Genomic DNA, 19,775 nt, shown 5'->3' with positions numbered 1-19,775 from the left:
CAGAACAGGCGTCTTGTTTTATAAAAACTGTTTAGAAAAACCATTTAATGTAAGGGTCATAAACGCGCTTTGTCTGAAAAGGGAAGTTATTTAAGGATAAGTTAAATTTTTTGTTGATTGAGTAGATTAAAATAGTCAGTTGAGACAAAAGAACGATTTTCGTGACTCATTGAAAATTGAAATCATTGATTCCGTCAGTCAGATAAAGATCTATGATAAGGTGCGTAGATAAAGAGCTATCAAAATCATTGCTGATGAAGGAGTTTTTAGCAAAAAACCTTTACCAATGGAGCAAGCATACTTCTGAGCTAGTAGGTTTGTAAGTAAAACGCAATTAATGTGTAGTGTGGTTCATTTTCAAAATTCAAAATTCAAAATATATTTTTCTTTATTTCTTTCTTTAACTCTATCTCACACGAAAATAGCTCGGTTTTTAGTTATTCTACTGATATATCAGTCGTACAGCCTGCTTTTTAACTTTACTAATGTTCTGCAACACACGGCCTTATTTCTTTGTCTCAAAGTGATCAGATCTTGCTCAGCCAGCTTAGGTGACCATGCAGAAAATAACACTGTGTTTTTCGGGTAAAATGCAAATCTACCTTATTAAGGCAGAATTTTTGCAGGTCGTAGCCTGTCAAAGATTGTGCCCCATTAAGTGAGCAAACAAATGGTTTATTAAAAAAATTGACACGGCATGTGATTAATACCCCGCATTTTTAATAATTCAACGTTGAGTCAGCGGAATGCAGATGATAAAAGTTCTGTACGACACGATGGCCTCATTATAGCCTTCCGTTTATGGGCAAAGCATTGCGACAAAATGAGCAAGGTTTTTGAATTAGTAAGAAAAACGGCTTCCCGTGTTTACAGATCGCGAAAATATGAGGCCGAGGAATCTCATCAACTTGAAGACCAGGAAATCGTAAAATATTCATCCTCGTGTTACAACTTGTACCAGGTAGATTGTTACTTTTACTTGCTCGCAATGTAGATATTTTCTAATTTCTAAAATTGTGTGCCGAATATCACGATGAATTGTATGCTGAAGGTTTATGCACTTACTAGCGCCCATTGTTTGTTTACTGAAAATTTTGAGCGGATTCAGTTACTCGTATTTGTCAATTTGTGCATGCATTCGTCGGCTCTCTCTCCGACGTTGTTTGCAAAAGTATTCATCATTGAATTTAAGATTGTATCATGAGTTCACTTTGCGCCTATCAGAAGTCACTAATTTAATGTTGGCGTCTCATACTGAACACGCATTGTAAACTTTTTAAATCAATCATTTTTATTTTGTTTTTCTACTTAAAGTCTATACGCTGTCGCTACAGTAAAGTTTTTAATCTTTCACGCAGGCAGACATAAACTAAATTTACTCTGTCAATTTGTGCTGGAACACCTAGTTCAAATATCCTCAAAAGATAGCCGGAGATTGAAACCGAAATAAGTTTGACAAGAAACCGACATCAGCTACGCGACTTTTGATAGACATATTTTCTGAAAGAGCGCAAAATATATGCATCTTTCAGACAATGATTTCTGTGTTTTCGATGAAGGAAATTGCTTAGGTTTTTTGGCTAAAACGAACCTCTCTCAAAGCGGATCTGCACGATCTATCTAAACCGTTCGTATTAATGGTATTTTAGCGTCCATTGTTTTCTCATTAACCTATGAACCGCCGTCGCAGGCTCGCAGCCCAGGTATTTGCGTACGGCTTTCCCTGAAATAAATGGCTCTAGATTTACCATGTACAGATCGAATATTCTCTTCTCTCGGTAGTATAAGGCATACTCAACAGTTCAGGCTGGGCGAATATAGCTGCCTGTAGTTTCTGCTGATCAGTTGAATATTTCGAAACAAAAATTTTCGCAGTTCGCTGTTGTTCTCGTATTCCGTATTCATATAGCAAACCCCCCACTAAATTTGCGGTTTTATTGATCATCGGGCAGCAAGGCGAAAAAAAAACCCCCGTGTTTTTAAAGTGATCATATTTACTCGCATGCAGTATGTGGTAATTGGTTCCTACGGAGTAAAATCGATGTGCAAAAATCTTAATTTCCAGTGGGCAAATCTTAGTGGGTAGCGATCTTGAGCAGAATTGCCCACAATACACATTGTAGACTTCATTTAATTCCGAAGTCGCGTGTCAAGAAAGTGTTGGGATTTGAGAAGACTTTCTTCGGATAGATGTTTAAGCATACAGAAAGCTTGCTTTTCCAAAACCATATTTTGACAGATTTCAATTTAAGAACCGAACGGGTTTTCACTGACGCCGCTCTAGCTATTTTGCATAAATCGGTCTCGAGGAAATAACAAATTTTAGTAATTATGAACGTTTAAAAAACGAGAAGTGTGGACATCGCTGTAAATTATCAGAAAAATTTTCCATCCTTGAAGGTTTAGAGAGGGATATGCCGTATCTACCTCCACCACCCAGCCTTGCCTACTCCCTCCCCCACTCCGCATATCGAGACCTGCTTGATTAGAATGAAAATGAAATCGTCGAAACGAAACCATTTTTCAGATATAGCGGTTTGTATAAGGACTCGCGGTGACAGTTTTTTTTTTCAAATCTGATTTCTGTTTACTGTAAGCCACAGAATGAAATTGATATCAGACGGACAGTCGATGAATAAAAATTATTTGATTTTGATTAGTTTTTGCCAGCGTGTTGCAAATGACGTGTTTAATTCTGTATTTTACCGCATGCATGTCATAAAAAAGTTATGAGGATTAGCAATCGTAATTACACATGAAACAGCTGCTATGCCAGCGAACCGAAAAGTCTCGGTTTAAGGCCAAGAAAATTGATGAAAGTTTGTTGCGAATCTACCTCGGACAGTGGATAAAGGCTAGTTTCCACTTATGAAAAATCTCCTTTGGATCGGAACGGACAGGAAAATTTCCTTTGTCGGTTAGTTCCCAGGCGGCATGTATAAAAAGGAAACTTTCCTGTGCCGTGTCCGATCCAAAGGAGAATTTTCCTGAATGGAAACTAGCCTTAATACTCATATGTGCACAGTCCACAGTGCTGTGCACAATCAAACATTTTCTGTTCTTCTACAGTGGATTGAGTACCGCACGCTACAACCAATACTGTGAAATTACAGCGACTGATTTTTACCAGAAGCCTGTAACTTTATAGGAATACGTATAACCGAAGAATACGCACAGTTTTCCTGTAATTTATCGATCGTTGCAGTGACCCCGCGGCAAAACAATGCGTTATCTGTTGCAATGCAGGATTTGTTTTTAATAACAACACTTTATCTTCTATTCTTAAGAATTACAATTAAAATGCCCCACCTGTGTGGAAAGGATAAAACGTTAGATAAATGTTGTTAGGTGCAGATATATAGGGGAGGTTATGAGACAACTCAAATCATTACCTATATTGTGTTCGATGTGTTCGCTATCAGCGAATGAGAAACATGGCATTTAAAACAGACCTCAGTAATAGTGCCTGACTGCTGAAGTCACTGAGCTGTTGGCATTGCAATAGGCTGCCTTCAGTTGCATGCTCCCCCCCTCCCCCTCATCCACGTGTACACGCACGGAAAATTTATTACATTTTCAACGCTCCTAATTTCTTAAAATTCAACTGTATCTGTAATGTACTGGCGATCCATTTTATATTCGCTTGTGTTTTTCGCAGGTATACTATACAAACTATAGATTTCCACTTTAGCATGCGCGTGCATGTGAAAAACGCCTGCCGGACTGCACGGAACGCTGCTGCCTGCTTCAAAAAGATGTAAAACGCGTACTTGCTAAAACGTACTTAAAATTGACAACTATCGCATATAGGGAACCATGTTCGGATCGCAATTTACTCAATTCCACTGCCTGGCTCGACAGACGAAAATCCGGTGACATGCAGTTGTTGACATGAATGTACAATGATGACAAATGTGTTATCTGGTGAAAAATCAATTAAATGTTTATGAATTCATATAAAGTCAAAATACATGCTTCATCAGATGGATATAGATAATTGCATTTGCATGCATATAGATGATTAATTTAGCGCAGCAAAGTTCATGACAAATACATGGTTTATGAGTTGAAGAATTGATATTTCAAATGCATGGTTATTCATTATCTTTCGTAATTTTATACATGAGCAGTGCACTTGGTAATCATCCATATTTAAACCTGTCTCTTTGATTCATAACTCTCAGCTGTTATGTCTCGCTTTAGAATTTTCAATTTGGGAATGATTTATCTTCAAGATGACAAGCATGAAACATTTGCGAACATTCGTATATTTGAAATTAGATTGATAAAAAAGCATTAAGGCCGGCGCACACTAGAGTTATGTGCTTAGCAAAAAGTCATTCGTGGCCATCGGCGTAAGCCAGTTGCTCTCGTGTGCGGGCGACTTTTCCGGCGACTTTTGGCACGAACGACGAAAGTCACTGGAAAAGTCGCCCGCACACAAGAGCAATTGGCTTACACCAATGGCCACGAATGACTTTTTGGTAAGCACATAGCTCTAGTGCGCGCCGTCCTTTACAGAGCTCCTACCTCACGACTCCAAAACAATTAATAATTTTCTCGCATTTGCAAATGAACAAAATCGTTTGCCATGAAAAAAAAGTTAGCAAGATAGTTGTTTAAAACAAAAGTGAATAATCAATAATGTGTGTTGCATGAATCCTGCATGTGAATAGGATTGTTACCAATGGTTGTTGCAGCCACAAATGCCGTTGCAACGTGTTTACCATCATGTCATCATGTCGAACAACTTTGATGGTCCAACCATTATTAAAACAATATCGTCGTTCATGCATGAGGGTGCAGCACAACATTGTTCACTCCCGATGCGACAATCTGTTCAATTTTTGGTTTTAATAAAGAAAAATTGATTATACTTGTTCAAGGCGTGCATCGTTGGAGACATTGGTGCGGTGAATTATTACATCAGCGTTAGGCTCAAAGATGTCAACGAACCGGACAAAAATGGTAGCACAGCTTTGTTTTACAGCATTCAGAAAAACCACGTGGTGCTGGTGAAGGATCTCATAAAAGCTGGAGCGGGTATGAGCTTAGCTATAGTTAAATATCACAAAAAACAGTCAGGCAGTTGATTCCCATCGAATGTGGTTATTGGTGCGCAGAAAAGAACACAAATATCTCGGGAATGTTAAAATGATATCGCTTTTTCTTGGGAATAACTCGATAGAAAAACTAGCTCTCAATTGTAGCTGAATAAAGTGTAAAGTCACAGATTTGATTTTTCCAGAAAGCCTTTATCAAATCATTTATAGGCACAATTTAAACCATTTAGCTAAAAAAGCAACTATATATACTACTTCCAACATGAAAATATGACATTCTTTTTTCAGACGTGAACTTGGTGGCAAGTTTAGAAGAAGGAATAATGGTCACTCCAGTGCACATCGCAGCCAAATACAACAGATGCGAGTGTTTGAAAATCCTCTTGGAAAACGGCGCTGATGCCAACATCGGAGATTCCTTTGGACAAACGCCGTTGCATACCGCCGCAAGACGGAAACTCAATGAAATGGTCAAGGTAAGGCAGAGGACAGGCGTACGTTGCTCGATCAAATTCACAGCCAAATTTAACCAATCATAACATGGCAGGAACTCGATCCGGAACTAAAGGGAACAGTGGTACTACACTGCAAACTTCTCAGCATAAAAGTTCCAATATAACCAGGGGGCAGCGTGGCAGCGTCTTCAAACAATTTAGCATCCAATGTGGTATAACAACTGCCTAAAATAGACAAAACACTTCTCGACGTTTCGACCTGAGGGCCTTCGTCAGGAGAGTTAGTATGATAATCATACTGTTAGTATCATACTAACTCTCCAGACGAAGGCCCTCAGGTCGAAACGTCGAGAAGTGTTTCGTCTATTTCAGGCAGTTGTTATACCACATTTGCATGATGTTAAGCTCTTTTCAGCAGAAGTATAAGAGAGAGAAAGGGCGCATCTTCAATTGAAAAGATTGCGAGTGCAATTCGTCAATGATCTTTTTCAGACAAGCTAGAATTCCATGCAGCTAACGATTTTTGGTTGTAGCACAAACCTTTCCCTTTAACACAGGTCATTGTGAGTAGAAATCTCTCGTGTATGATATAGATTCTAATCGTGGATGGCAAGGCAAACGTGAACAGTGCTGATCATGACATGGTAACGTCGTTACATCTGACTGCTACCCCGGGAAATGACTGCGAGAGACCGACGGTTGTGAAAACACTGGTATGAAGTAAATTAAATCTATACATATCAAGCTATAACTTGGAAGGAAAATTATATGTTTGATCGCATTTTGCGGTCAAAACGTGAGTCTAAAACGAAGCAATCTCTATTGTGAATTAACTCATAATAGAAGATAGTTATAGTTTCTAAAGCCATTCTGAATCTCGTATAGCCTTATAGATCTATTTCTCACTTCGTGACTGTCTCACTCATGCAGTCTGAGGCTAGAAACAGTGCAAACCAAATATTTGTTGTTGGAATATTAAGCCCCTAAAAATGCAATCAAATTCACAGGTTTTTCTACATTAGACATTATAGACTCAATAAGATTCGTCCCGACAGAGCATGCATGTGTACAGAGCAATATAACAGTGTGAACTCCAGGAAAATATCCATATATAGCCGAGTAATTATCGTTAATTACTCTTCATTTAGCTTGATTGCGGTGCGAATCCGTTTTGTCAAGACAACGAGGGAAGCAGCGTATTTCACGAGGCTGCCGAAAATGGCGTTGATGATGTCTTGGAAATATTATTTGAATATGGAGGTAGATCATACGAAAGCTATTCAATCGAATTCACTTCATAAAATTCGCTGCTTGAGTCAAATATTTGCTTGGGAACCGCTGATAGCTTTATCAATCTATAGTGTATCTATAACATGGGTATATATCTCTCAGAATAATGCAAGATCTTGCTGTCTAAAACCAATAGCTTCTCTTCACTTTTTCCATTTGCTTAGGTGTTGACACCTCTTATAAAAGCACCTCTCTAAATCGGAAACATTTCGATACAATCCAGTTCTTCTTTATAGCTTCAGTTTATTAGGTCACAGCTTTAATACAGTTACTCGATGTGACGAACATGCAAGACCTTATAGTTTCAATAGTGCGTTTCAACCCTTTAATCCAACTCTCCTTGCATTCAGGTTTCCACAAGGGCTCGTATCTTGGCGTGGCGGACGTCTTGAATAAACCGCGAAACGATGGCTGCAATTGTCTACATCTTGCTGTGAAAAATGGTCACGAAAAGGTAGACTACAATTGTAAACGTATTTCTGACGAATCCCATTGGCATTAGTAACAATAGATGTTTATTCTAATTGTAAACAAACCTAGAGCATGCAAAGTGCAAGCTTTGATTTTGACGCAGAACATATTCGAGTCGATGTAAACAGCGATTTTTTTATTTTTTTCGTAGTAATTCTTGTCTAGATCTTGTTGTGTTTTCTGGCAACCGTTGATAATCCAACAAGTCGGTTCACAATCTGACAATCTTTTCCCATTTAGGTGGTGCAAATGTTCATTGATAACAAGGCTAACGTGAATCAAAAATCGGTAAATTGGAATCTTTATTTCACTATCTCTTAATTCTTCACACTTTTCATGATAATATGATCATAGTAAGCTAGCAGGTTCGTCTTTTCGATAAGTGAAATAAAGCTTTCACTTGCAGGTCTTAAGGCTCGTTTACACTTGCGATTTTTGCTTCGATTTAATGTGCGATTTTCTCCTTTCGTTAGATGTGAACGAGTAATTAGTTACGAATGTTCTGAATATAAGAGCTTGTTAAGTTTCGTAATGTTGCCATCTCTCTATCTTGAGTCAGAAGCACAACATACAACGTTTGGAAGCTTTTTCATCTAATGTATTTGTTACAGAATCACTCGTATTTATATGGTTACAGCAATTTGGATTAATCTATCTTTACACAGTTATTTTACTATAAATGGAATACAGTTTTGATAAGAGAATGAATATACTTTTATGGTATGGTATGTGACTGTTCAGTCTGAATATCCCTTTTTGGTTACATAGTTTTCTCTATACTTATTTATATATATGTATTTATATCTGAATCTATTTTCGATTACTGGGGTCTTATTTTTGGTTAGTCTATATGGTTAGTCTTTATTACGTTAATCATCACTAGTCTATTTTTGTTTAATTGGATATATGAGCACATACTTTAACAGAGCTCTTATTTGAACTTCAGTAACTAATTCACTCGTTCACATCTATTGAAAGAGGAAAATCGCTCAAAGTTCATTCGAGGGTAATCAGCCCTGCAATGATAATCGTTAACATTGTCCCAACTTTAGCAACTTACACTTTTTATAATTTTCTTTTTCAAATAGGGCAATGGCGACACTCCGCTGCACATTGCATGTGCCCGAGGTCATTTGAACACGTGTAAAATCTTACTGGAAAACGGCGCGGACATCTGCTCTACAGATTCTTCAAACATGCTGCCAATTCACAGGTACGGAGTACGTTGGTTTCATCACTGAGGATTGTATTGCAAGTTCAGTAGCGTAGCCAGCCTGGCCATTTAGTTCTGCTATGTCGAACATTTTGATGTTCTGCTATTTCTAAAGAAAGATAAATAAGATAATAATGGTAATAACTTTTTGCATATCGCAAAACTAAATCATCAGGTTGGCCACGCAACTGCTAGATACCTAGTTGTCACTGGTCGAATCTCTTAGCTTTTCATGTTTTTCGCTGGTAGTCGGACAAAATTAATTGACGAGTAATGCGTCAGCGGAACTTCGAAAACGGACTGACTTCTGCACATCGTTTTTGACGTGGTATATCGAGTTGCATGAGAACAATTGAGATTTTTAGTTCTGTTTGTCACCAGCGCCGAAGAGCATGGTTCGAAGTGCTTGTTAACAATATTGCATCAAACTATGTGGTCGTTGTTGTTCGCGATTGCCCTAGTTTCTTGGCATGGTAATAGCCAATCCTTATACCGTGTGATGGTTGTCTCCAAACAAAGAAGTTACTTCAGTTGCAAAAGCAGCTGGAAGTTCTTGTGAAAGAAGTTATGTCGTTGAGGAAGAACAGTGAGGGTACGTAACAGAACTTTTTCTTTTCTTGCGGTCCGAATTCATATTTGGCGTTTCCTGCAATCGTTTCCTTTCAATGATACGCGAGCGGTCCGCGCGAGATTTATAAAATATATATATATATATATATATATATATATATATATATAATTTATATTATATATATATTTGTACTTTTTGCTTTAATTGAGTCATGTGTTCACTTGTGGATATATATATGTAAGGTGTGTTTGTTCTTCTACACAAGCATGACCAACCGGGCAAGCAGAAAATTCTACTTGACCGCGGTGGGAATCGAACCCGCGACCTTCGCGGGTTCGATTCCCACCGCGGTCAAGTAGAATTTTCTGCTTGCCCGGTTGGTCATGCTTGTGTAGAAGAACAAACACACCTTACATATATATATATATATATATATATATATATATATATATATATATAATATATATATAATTATATATATATATATATATATATATATATATGTTCCAGTCTTATTTGAGTTCACTGGTGTGAACCAGGCTTTAAGGACAATATAACATGCAGGGAGCAGCGTGGCAGCGTCTTCAAGCAACTTAGAACCTTGACGTTTCGACCTGAGGGCCTTCATTAGTAAAAAACAAAACTGAGTAATTCCACAGACGTAATTCCGTTAAGAATGGCGTGAAGCTCAGAAATATGGTTATTTGAGGTGCATTTTTGAAATTGATGATAACCTATAAGGACAGACGCAAGTAAAAAAGTAGAGAAAAACGAACACGAAAAATTTGTGTTGAAGTATTTTCTGCCAAATTTGGCAAATCTCTTGACCTTTTGCACTTTGACCTATCGCTACGTCATAAAATAAGCACTAAATCGCGGAAACGAACAGGAGGAGACCCTTTTTTGTAAATCATGCGATTGTCACGAGTGCTGATCGTTGATCACGAGCGCGTGATTAGTGATTACCTAATACTTCATTTCGTTTTCTTCAACATACGAATCGCTTGTAAAACGCAGACAATATTACTACCTGAAGCTAACGCAAAACTAAACTCTAATCCTAATACTTAACCTAACCTCAAACATATCATAAAAATACATTTGAAAACGGAAATCTAATTTCAGTATGTCATCCAAATAATATTCCCAGGAGTCCCTGTTACCCTAGTACGCCTATCCTTTCCTAACTAACCAATCATCGGCGATATAGTGTGTGAAATTAAGAGTAAATGTGCCAATGTGGTATATTGTCATATGCAAATTAGCAAATTCGTCATAAAAGGCGGTAATCCGGTTGGCTACGACATTCTAGTTTTGTCTCTGGGCAGATAACCTTCTTTCGTCAGTTTAAATCGAAAAGGAAACTGCATTGAAACTTCTAAGGTAAGTTTATAATCTTTAGTGTTGTGACGGTTGTCTCTGCCGACAGGGCGTAGTTAGTTTAAATGCTCAAAGAAACACAAAAAATATTTTCGTGAACTAAGCATACCGATATATTTAATTTTACTTCCGTATAGCTGGGAGCTACTTAGCGACAAAATCTATTTAATTTTTGTATTCTTAAATCAATTACCTATTGACGAATCTAGTCGAAAAACTTGTTATATATATATATGGTCAATGGTCATGACAGCCAATTAGTCTAATTTAGTTAGTCTTTGAACCCCACAGTTAAGTGAATCTTCTGTAATCGAGTCAGGAGATCACGAGACACAAGTGCAAATCGAGTCAGGATATAGAGATATACGTGATGGTTACCCCAAATTTAGTTCAGTCCCTTGAATTAAGTTACTTTCGATTCGGCCATAGCATTTGATGAAAGACCCTTTTTTTCCAGATGTCGTTTGGCGTGAAACTATCTCTAGCAGTGATGATGACGATGGTATTGGTAATGTGGCTTCCGCAGTCGGAGGCAGGCATTGGCGATTGTTGGGCAACATGGAGCCGCTGTACTGAGTGGAGCCGGTTTTTCACAGGAAAACTTTGGCTGAGTTGTCAACAGCGTTGTTTTTGTCTTGGTTATGCAACTGGAACATGTGTATTGACGCCTTCCACCTGTCCATTTTCGGATAAGGCTTGGCAATGTCAGTGCTCAGGACATAGCGGTGGCCCCAAACCGTCTTGGTGTGGATTTTAAAAGAACCAAACGAAACATATAAGATTGAAAATTACGCATGCAGTCTTATATGAAACGAACTTGTAGTTGAGATCATTATGAAATGCAAAGGACAATAATTATTTCTCTATTGTAGTTAAAGTATTTTCAATATGATAACTGACCAAACCATAACTAACCAAAAATGTTGGTTTACAATATTAGCTTTACCTCACTTTTACCTTAATTAATTTACATGTAATTTTATCAGTGAATAAAGTATTGGTTAATCTTGCTTGATTATTGTATTCTGTGCCTTGACATCTAATAAAATAATAATAATAATAATAATAATAATAATAATAATAATAATATAAATAATAATAATAATAACTTTATTCAAAGTGGTTTCAACACTTAGCCTCAAGGCTACTTTACAGGATGTCCACTAATAAATAATTAATGATATATACTATCTAGGTTAAAATATTCTATATGTTATGAAATACAAGGTTCTATATAATAATATGCTGTATATGGTAAAATTAGTACTAATTATAAAATATCCCCTCCCTCCAAAACAAGTCAAAAATCTATTGTCTTGACTGCCGAATCAAATTGCTTAGACCCAGCCAATTCTCTTATCTGTTCTGGAAGTGCGTTCCACTGCTTAGCTGCATAATATTTAAATGATTTTAGACCGTATTTTGTGCTTCTGACTTTTGGTATAGAGAGCATATTACAGCCACGTAGGACATGCGTATCTGCGCTATTTTAAACAAGTAATATAGCAGACGGCGTGTTTATATTGATAGTATATATTAGCATATTAAAATATTAGCATATTTCCTTTTGAATTTAAACAGTATAAACAGATTAGTGCGACTTGAGTGTTCTCAATTCAAAAGAAAATATGCAAATATTTCGCCAGCGAACGATTTCGCTGTAAGTGGAAATCTGCCTTTAGGGCTTAACGCACACGCAAATAAAAGATTTATTTTGTCCGCACCAAAATACGAAAATTTATGTGTAGGCTTTCAACCAATAATAATATGTAAAAATAATGCGATGAAAAAGAACAAATATACCACTTCTTTAGGTGCTGTCCGCGGCTCATCCTGGATACCAGTGTACGAAAATGATGCCCACTATAAGCATAACTTGACTCGGATTGCAGACGACATTATATATTCATTGTAACTTTATAATTTCTTTATATTCATTATAACGTTGTATATCATGGGTTTATTAGTAGGATTACTTTAATAAGTAGTTTAAGATATTGTTCGTTTGAAATTGTGACAACTATTTAATTAATAAAATTTGATACCTATAAAAATGGATTCTTATGTATGATAGAAGTTTAAATACGTAAGTTCTAAGAAAACCATTTCTTGATATTCCTTAAGGGGCTGTTTAGATGAGCCCGGTTACCCGAGATTCAACGAAGCATGAGATGATTTTGAGGAATTGAAATGAGCAGATAACATGATCCTGGCAGTCGTATAATCATCACAACAATAGCATGTGCTTGTTTGGTGTCAGAAAGACTTATTTCAATACCTCAAAGTCCTCTCACGCTTCGTTGAATTTCGGGTAACCGGGCTCATGTAAACAGCCCCTAAATAATTCCCGTTGTTCTTATTACTCGCAATTCTTTTCAATTTATTGTATGCGTTTCTTCCAGTGTCCAGTACACAATAAGTCCGTGTTTTTTAGGGCAATCGGGTTGGTTGCTTGGGACTGACTTAGTGACCTGAAACTGGGTGGTGTTTAGATGAGGACTAATGAATATAGCCGCACTTGGTTTAATAGTTAGTTTTCACATTTTAAAATTGGTCTTCGTTTCACATTCTATAGGGCTGCATCGAAGGGGCATGTTGAATGTCTGGAGTACCTTATAAACAAGGTATAAAGCTTAAAATAATATGGTTTCACAATTGATTGAAAACATAGTTTGAAATACTTCGTTGAAGTGCGGTGGACAAGAGGAGCACAGTTTTCTCACCAACATACCCCCAAGCCAAACTATCATTATTCGTTTCTAATAGATTAGCAACCAGGCTGAACACATTGTCTCTGTTTCAGGGTCGGAATATCGATGCTTCTCATTACTGCGGTTCAGCTTTGTTGGCGGCGAGCCGTTGCATGCAGCACGAGGCGGTTAAGTACCTGCTCGACGCCGGGGCATCTGTGACGGAGAGGAATCAGATGATGGATACCTGTCTACATGTAGCGGTAGGGAAAGGCGATATTCGCACCGTGAAAGTAATCATGGAGGTAAATCATACGTTCCGCCGTGGTTGGTATCACCAAAGCGAACCAGGAGTAACAGGGGGGGGTTGAGAGCAGATACAGCAATTTTTCTCAGCTAATTCTGAATTAGAAGAGCTCCTACTAAAATTTGTTCATCCAGTGTAGCTTCGTACATTTCAAAGAAGAGTTCCGTTATTTATTAGGATATATTCTTTATAGACTTTGAATTTTACATCACGCTTGTCATGAGCCGTACGTACCTGATGCTAATGCTAAGGACATTATGATGGCGTCGTTGAAACGTTGTAATTAATTTCTTTAGAAATGCAGTGATTCTCTCATGGAACTGAGGGACAAAAACGAAAGAACCGCGCTACACATCGCCGCGGCAAATGGCAACGTCGAGGTTGGTAAAAATGAAGAAAACGTATGAATCCAAATGATGTCTGAGAATGTAACTCCGACACTTTCGTTTTCATCGTTTCCTCTCATCCAACCCATGCAACCAAAAGAGCAGTGTGGCCCTGACAGTGTGTTATTCATGTTCCTAGGTAATGAACATTCTGTTGTCTTACAAACCAGATGTTGTGGCGATTGATGACAGAGGAAAATGCCCGCTGCATATCGCTGCAGAGTAAGTCTGTTGTTGTTGTTTACGTTGCTGCTGCTGTCGTTCTCGTTCTTGTTATTGTTGTTGTTTACGTTGCTGCTGCTGTCGTTCTCGTTTTTGTTATTTTTGTTGTTGACGTTGCTGTTGTTGTAATTCTAGTTTTTGTTGTTGTTGTTGTTGTTGTTTTTGTTTTTGTTATTGTCGTTCTTGTTTTTGTTATTGTCGCTGTCGTTCTAGTTTTTTGTTACTGTTGTTGTTGTTGTTTTCATTGTTGCCTGGGCGTTTGGCAAGATTCACTAACAACACAGTCCAAAATTTTAATACAAATTACCTGAACAATAAATTTTACAGAAACAACAACCTGGATTGTGCGCGGATTCTGATAGAAGCAGACAAGGACTGCGTAAACTACACGGACTTTATGTGGCGCACACCACTACATTTGGCAAGCGTTTATTCTCGCGATAAGAAATTAATACAGCTTCTGTTAGAAAATGGGGCCGATGTCAATGCAAGGTGCGTTCTTCAAGTTTCGGCCCCCGGAGCAGACTGTTGAGGGAGGGAGGAAAATTTCGTGAAGTGCAGGGTGACACTTTTCAGCCTCCCTCTTGCCTTCCCCTGTCTTCTCGCCCTCCGTCCACGATTTCCTGAGGAAAAATTTTAAAATTTGATCATTTCAGGGACGATAGACGTTGGACTCCTTTGCTTTACGTGGCTGCGGCAGGCTGCCCATGTTGTACCAAAATACTTGTCGAGAATGGAGCAAAGTTGAATGAATGGGACAAAAACAGGGTAACAAACAAAGATTCATCATGTCAGATATTTTTATATGTTACCTGGAACTGATAATATAGGGCCTTCATCTGCCTCATAACTAGAAACTCTTTGGTTGTACATACTATTATAAGACATAGGTCCACGATTATCGTCCTAGATGACACCGTTGAGCTTAGCTGCTAGCAGGAATAAGGTTAATGCTGTGAAGGCCCTGTTGGATCATGGAGCTGACGTGACAATCCTTAATGGCGACGGACTCAGCTGTATGGACATTGCTCTAAATAATCGCTTCCATGATGTTTGCATGGTCATTGCGACAAGCGATAAGTAAGTTTGCTATGTTATATCTTACCACGTTTCTTTGGCCGTATTCAAACAACAATTGCCAGCCTAAGGCTGGCCTGCATATCTTCATGGTATACTTCTGCCTGGCCCATTTCGAAAAGTTGCATCTTTTTTTCAGTATACGAAATCAGAGATCAGGTTTCAGATGGAAGCTTGTATATGTTCGCAACTTGCATTGACCAGTACGAGATTACAGCATGAACGTTTAACTTACAAATTGCAGGAAATCTTTCTACGAGAAACTGGAGTAAATGTTTTCTGTTTGCAGATGGAAAGAAGCACTAGTTTCGTGCGCAACGGTTGAAAATTGCCTTGACGTTTCTCCGGAAGTCGCAAAGGTTTGTAATCACAACGTTAATTTAACGACCTTTATCTGATCTCCGGTTTCTCGCCTTGACCGAAGTTCAAAACTGTGGTACTTTTAAGGACTGGTGACATGACTGCGCTTACTCGAGATTAAACACAGAGTGAAATGATTTTTTAGTGTGTTAAAAGTCTTCATCCATTTCAGGTAATCCTCGACAGGTGTATCGAGACCAGTGGAAGAGAAATTGACAAGGATTATAAAGTACATGGCATTCACAGTATATTTGTCAGATGCTTTTCAAATTGCAATCCGAAACATAAATAATATGAGCATGCAGCTTTGCATTGTCAACAGGTTGTTTGCTAAAACTTCAAACACAGCTATACGTGCAGTCCTTGTTCACTTGCATATATATTTGAGAAGCTTTTTTGTACTCTTATTTTAGGTCACTTATCGCTTTGATTTGCTTGACCCTGATCCAGATGAAAAACTAACTTACTACGGCCCATTGGTATGTCCTATTGTATGGAAACGTATTATATCAATTTTAGCCTTCCTTCTTGTCATTCTGTTCACGACTGCAATTCTTATAAATCGTTGTACAGGTGATGAAAAAGTCGAGACGAAACGAACTTCTAATACATCCTTTGACCAAGAAATTACTCCACGTAAACTGGTAAGTGTTCATACATTGAAGTTCAGATATCGTTTGGATCATTTTAAAGAGGAATTTCACAAACTTCCCGGTTAAATTTGCGGTAAAGAAATTTTGTAAGCGGTGCCGGGATGAATCTCCGCAAATCTCTCGCCAAGAAATCTACCATCACCAAGACTAAAGGCCCTGTTACACGGTGCAATTTTTCTTGCAACTTTTGTAATGCAATTCTAGTTGTAAGAGATGTAAATTAGTGAAGAGGCTTTAAAATGTAAGTGTAAGAAAAGCCATGGATTGTAATAAAGACAAAAGTTCGGTAGTTCCCAAATTTACATCACTCAAGAAGAATTGCATTGCAAGTTGCAAGGGAAATTGCACCGTGGGACAGGGCCTTAATATACGCCTTAATATAACATACGTTTTGGTCTTTCAGGAAGAATGGTGTACGATATATTTACTACACTGAAATGTTTCTGCTTGCCTTGGCTCTGGTGTTTTTGACTCTATTCATGTTTTGGGTGCGAAAGCTGATTGGGGAATGCTACGAAAAGATAAAAGCTCAGGCGAACGACACTTCGTTTACGCCATCAGATCTTCCTCAAGCGTATTTTACTAATGGAAGTTTTTGTGCTGAAAAGGTATGGAACATATAAAAAAAACATGTCTGCTTTACAAGTTTTTACAGTGTTTCTTCTTGTGTTCACGATCTAGCCCGGCTTGAGAACTGATATTCTATTAGCCGGCCTTAAAACCTTGACCACCGCTTGTGTTTTAGTTAATTTCGTTAATTCAGTTAATTTTTCAGGTCACTCACAAAGAATAATCAGGCCTAACTCCTAATTAAGATTACCATATTGAATAGTTTTCTTTTTGAAATATAGATCGACGACTATCATCCAATTTTTATGTTCGCTTCCCGTTCGGTATTCTCCTTCTACTTTGTGTTCTGCTTGCTCAAAGAACTAAATCAGCTTCGTTTAGAGGTGAATTTTGAAGGATCCATATTCATTATTATTATATAAGGGATGCTGAGTAGTGAATTTTTCGCTACACATTTTCACGAGCTTTAGATGAGGCTGTGACGACAAAAACTAGGATTCAGAGACTAATTTTATTGCTTCTTTTACTCTCTATCTTCCAACAATTATTTAAAGAGCACAACACATGCAAAATGACAAAAATGAAATAAACATGCACACATCGTATTCTTTAAATGAAATTAAACTTCACGGTTTTAATTAATGAGAGTATATGTCTCATCTTTACCTGGCCATTTCTGTACCCTGAAATATAGTGTAGATGGAAAATGTATTCCTTTTTTCTTAGCGTTTTGAATATTTTCGTGAAATTACTAACTACTTGGACTTGGCGGTATCCATATTGTTCTTGTTGTTCCTTGATATACCAAGCTGCGATCCGATTCCATTTGAACGGCTGAAATTCGGAACAGTCGGACTCTTTGCGTACTATTTCTTGATGTTCCTTTGGACTAGAGGGTAGGTTTTAACTGCAAGAATTTCCAAAGAAACCTACATCTACTGATCTACAAACGTACAGTATATTCCGGCCTTCAATCTGCGCTAGAGACGTCCCGTCACCTTGCCGTCCATGAATTACAGCAGTCTATTACTCAAATTCTCTATCTTCATATCGATCCCTTTTAAAGGTTATCTCGTTTTGGAATATACATTACCATGTTCTTGGAAGTCTTGTCAACGCTCCTTCAGGTATTCCGCTTTGTTAGTTTTCAGGACGAGTCTTAAGATCGGCTGCCTTTTTGTGCTAATCTTCCTATTAATTGTTGTATAGGTCGTTTCTGGATTCGCTTTGCTATTCATTTGCTTCACGATGTCATTCTTTATCGTATTCACGGAGTCTGTAAGCCTAATATATGTTATGATATCTTTAGCAATTCAAAAACTACATATCAAAAGGCTCTGTGCGTATCAAATGACCTCCACAATCCTACATTTGGCCGACATTCCCCCACAACCCAACACCCAGCGTTCACCGTCTTCCACCGTCTGGTACGTCTGCGAGCACCTTTAACATTTCGATCATCTTAATTTTCAGAAAGACGAAGAATTTAATACTCCTGAAAATTCGTTTCTCAAAGTGTTGTCAATGGTGATGGGTGAACTAGATTACTCAGGTCTGCGACAACACGCAAGTGAACTACCTTCGGATATGGAGTACATCGCGATTGGCATCTTCATCGTATTCTGCTTAACGATGGCACTAGTCGTCAATAATTTGCTCGTAAGGAAAATAACTTTCTGTTATTGTTTCAATTAATCGATTTCCGTAATTATCTTGATGATTTTGAGGGGGGGGGGAGACTTGATGACTTGATCCAAACATCATATTGTTTCTATGATTATTTGGACTGTTTCAAATTCTTTCAAAGAACTTACTTACTTCAACTCTGTTTGAATTCAGATTGGTTTAGCGGTTGGTGATATTGAGGCAGTTCAAAAGAATGCAGAAATAAAACTTCTGTCATTGCAGGTAGTGTATATAACCATAACCAACCTCATAGGGATTCTTGCTTTGGAAATAACCTTTTTGGATGGTTTTCTGAAATTGAACCAACCTTTAAAGCCGAAGATCTAGAAAACACTCTTGACGTGTTTCTTTTCAGGTGACCCAGATACTCGACGCCAGAGCGAAGATGTTTACTGGCTTTTTACGGCGAAAATGTTACGTCTCAGAATGCACCGAGCTGCCGAACAGAAATGATTGCGAAGCTGAGATTCGGGAACAGGCATACGTATGAAAATCAACCTTTTTTTTTAGTTTCTGGATGATTTTATCGCTTAGCTCAGTCGCTTTCTAAAGCTTTTTCAAATGTGTCAGAAACGAAAAGCATTTGTAAAGGTTGAGAACAGTTGCTGACATTACAGCTTACTTCTGGTGACCCTGGTAAATGGCATGGGTTACGCACATGTCATGCACGCATCAGGGCGCTTATATATAGGGCGGTGCAATGCCAGTACTTTGGTTCAATCGGGAAACAAGTGATGTTTTAACATTAGAAATAGATGAGCAACACCGCTGATCAAGCAAAACTACTTTTAGGCACCAATCCCCCATCACACGTCGATCAACAAAAGTGCTAGCGTTGCACCTCCCTAGATATAAGCGCCCTGTCACGCATCTTCCTGAATGAATCGAATTTGCCCTTTTCCATTGCAGAAAATGCGAAATCTAGAAAAGATAAAAAGAGAGAGGACAAATGGCACTGTGAATTTAGCATCGGACCAAACTGCGTAAGAATGAAAGAAAACGAAGTACGAGGTGTAAAATACTGGTGATTATTTGCTTGTCACGTAGAAAACAGAGAGTTGTTAGAAGAACGAGAACAGATGTCTAATAGGCTTCGTATTTTCGAGATTAGTTGAACAGAATGTACATATTAATATATATTTTGAAAGACAGTTTGTTTGTTTTCAGTTTAAATCAGTTATTAAACATTTTATCTGTAATTACGGCCCGATGATATGCGCGCCATGCGTGATGGGGCACCACCACCACTCAATAGAACTCGTACTTTTTTCTTCATTATGTTCCTTAGAAATTTTCTGCGATGAAAATGCTCGCGAATTGCGTGGAAACAGATAAGCTTCGGGCGCGCACGCATGCTCAGTGCGTCCGTTGCAAATGGCGT

At 38.1% G+C, this 19,775-nt stretch overlaps 1 protein-coding gene across 1 annotated transcript; it reads left to right on the top strand.

Annotated features, from left to right (window-relative positions):
* The first annotated feature begins 786 nt into the window (after positions 1-786).
* LOC114522145 (transient receptor potential cation channel subfamily A member 1-like) lies at positions 787-19,503 on the top strand. Its single transcript, XM_028542774.1, has 28 exons — positions 787-961; positions 4,887-5,043; positions 5,352-5,539; positions 6,112-6,231; positions 6,667-6,778; positions 7,159-7,262; positions 7,520-7,567; positions 8,368-8,492; positions 13,019-13,067; positions 13,247-13,438; positions 13,737-13,820; positions 13,966-14,048; positions 14,376-14,540; positions 14,705-14,816; positions 14,959-15,128; positions 15,415-15,484; positions 15,658-15,714; positions 15,899-15,964; positions 16,059-16,129; positions 16,542-16,746; positions 16,990-17,091; positions 17,435-17,604; positions 17,775-17,835; positions 17,918-17,986; positions 18,182-18,367; positions 18,548-18,616; positions 18,750-18,878; positions 19,304-19,503. The coding sequence occupies exons 1-28, from the start codon at positions 824-826 to the stop codon at positions 19,379-19,381; spliced, it is 3,180 nt and encodes a 1,059-aa protein (XP_028398575.1). The 5' UTR covers positions 787-823; the 3' UTR covers positions 19,382-19,503.
* Positions 19,504-19,775: the final 272 nt, after the last annotated feature.

Source organism: Dendronephthya gigantea, unplaced genomic scaffold (assembly GCF_004324835.1).
Source record: "Dendronephthya gigantea isolate DGI-Jeju-01 unplaced genomic scaffold, DenGig_1.0 000022F, whole genome shotgun sequence".
In the NCBI taxonomy this organism is placed as follows: Eukaryota; Metazoa; Cnidaria; class Anthozoa; order Malacalcyonacea; family Nephtheidae; genus Dendronephthya; species Dendronephthya gigantea.
The sequence above is the reverse complement of the archived record's forward strand: the minus strand, read 5'-3'. Positions and strand labels throughout refer to the sequence as shown.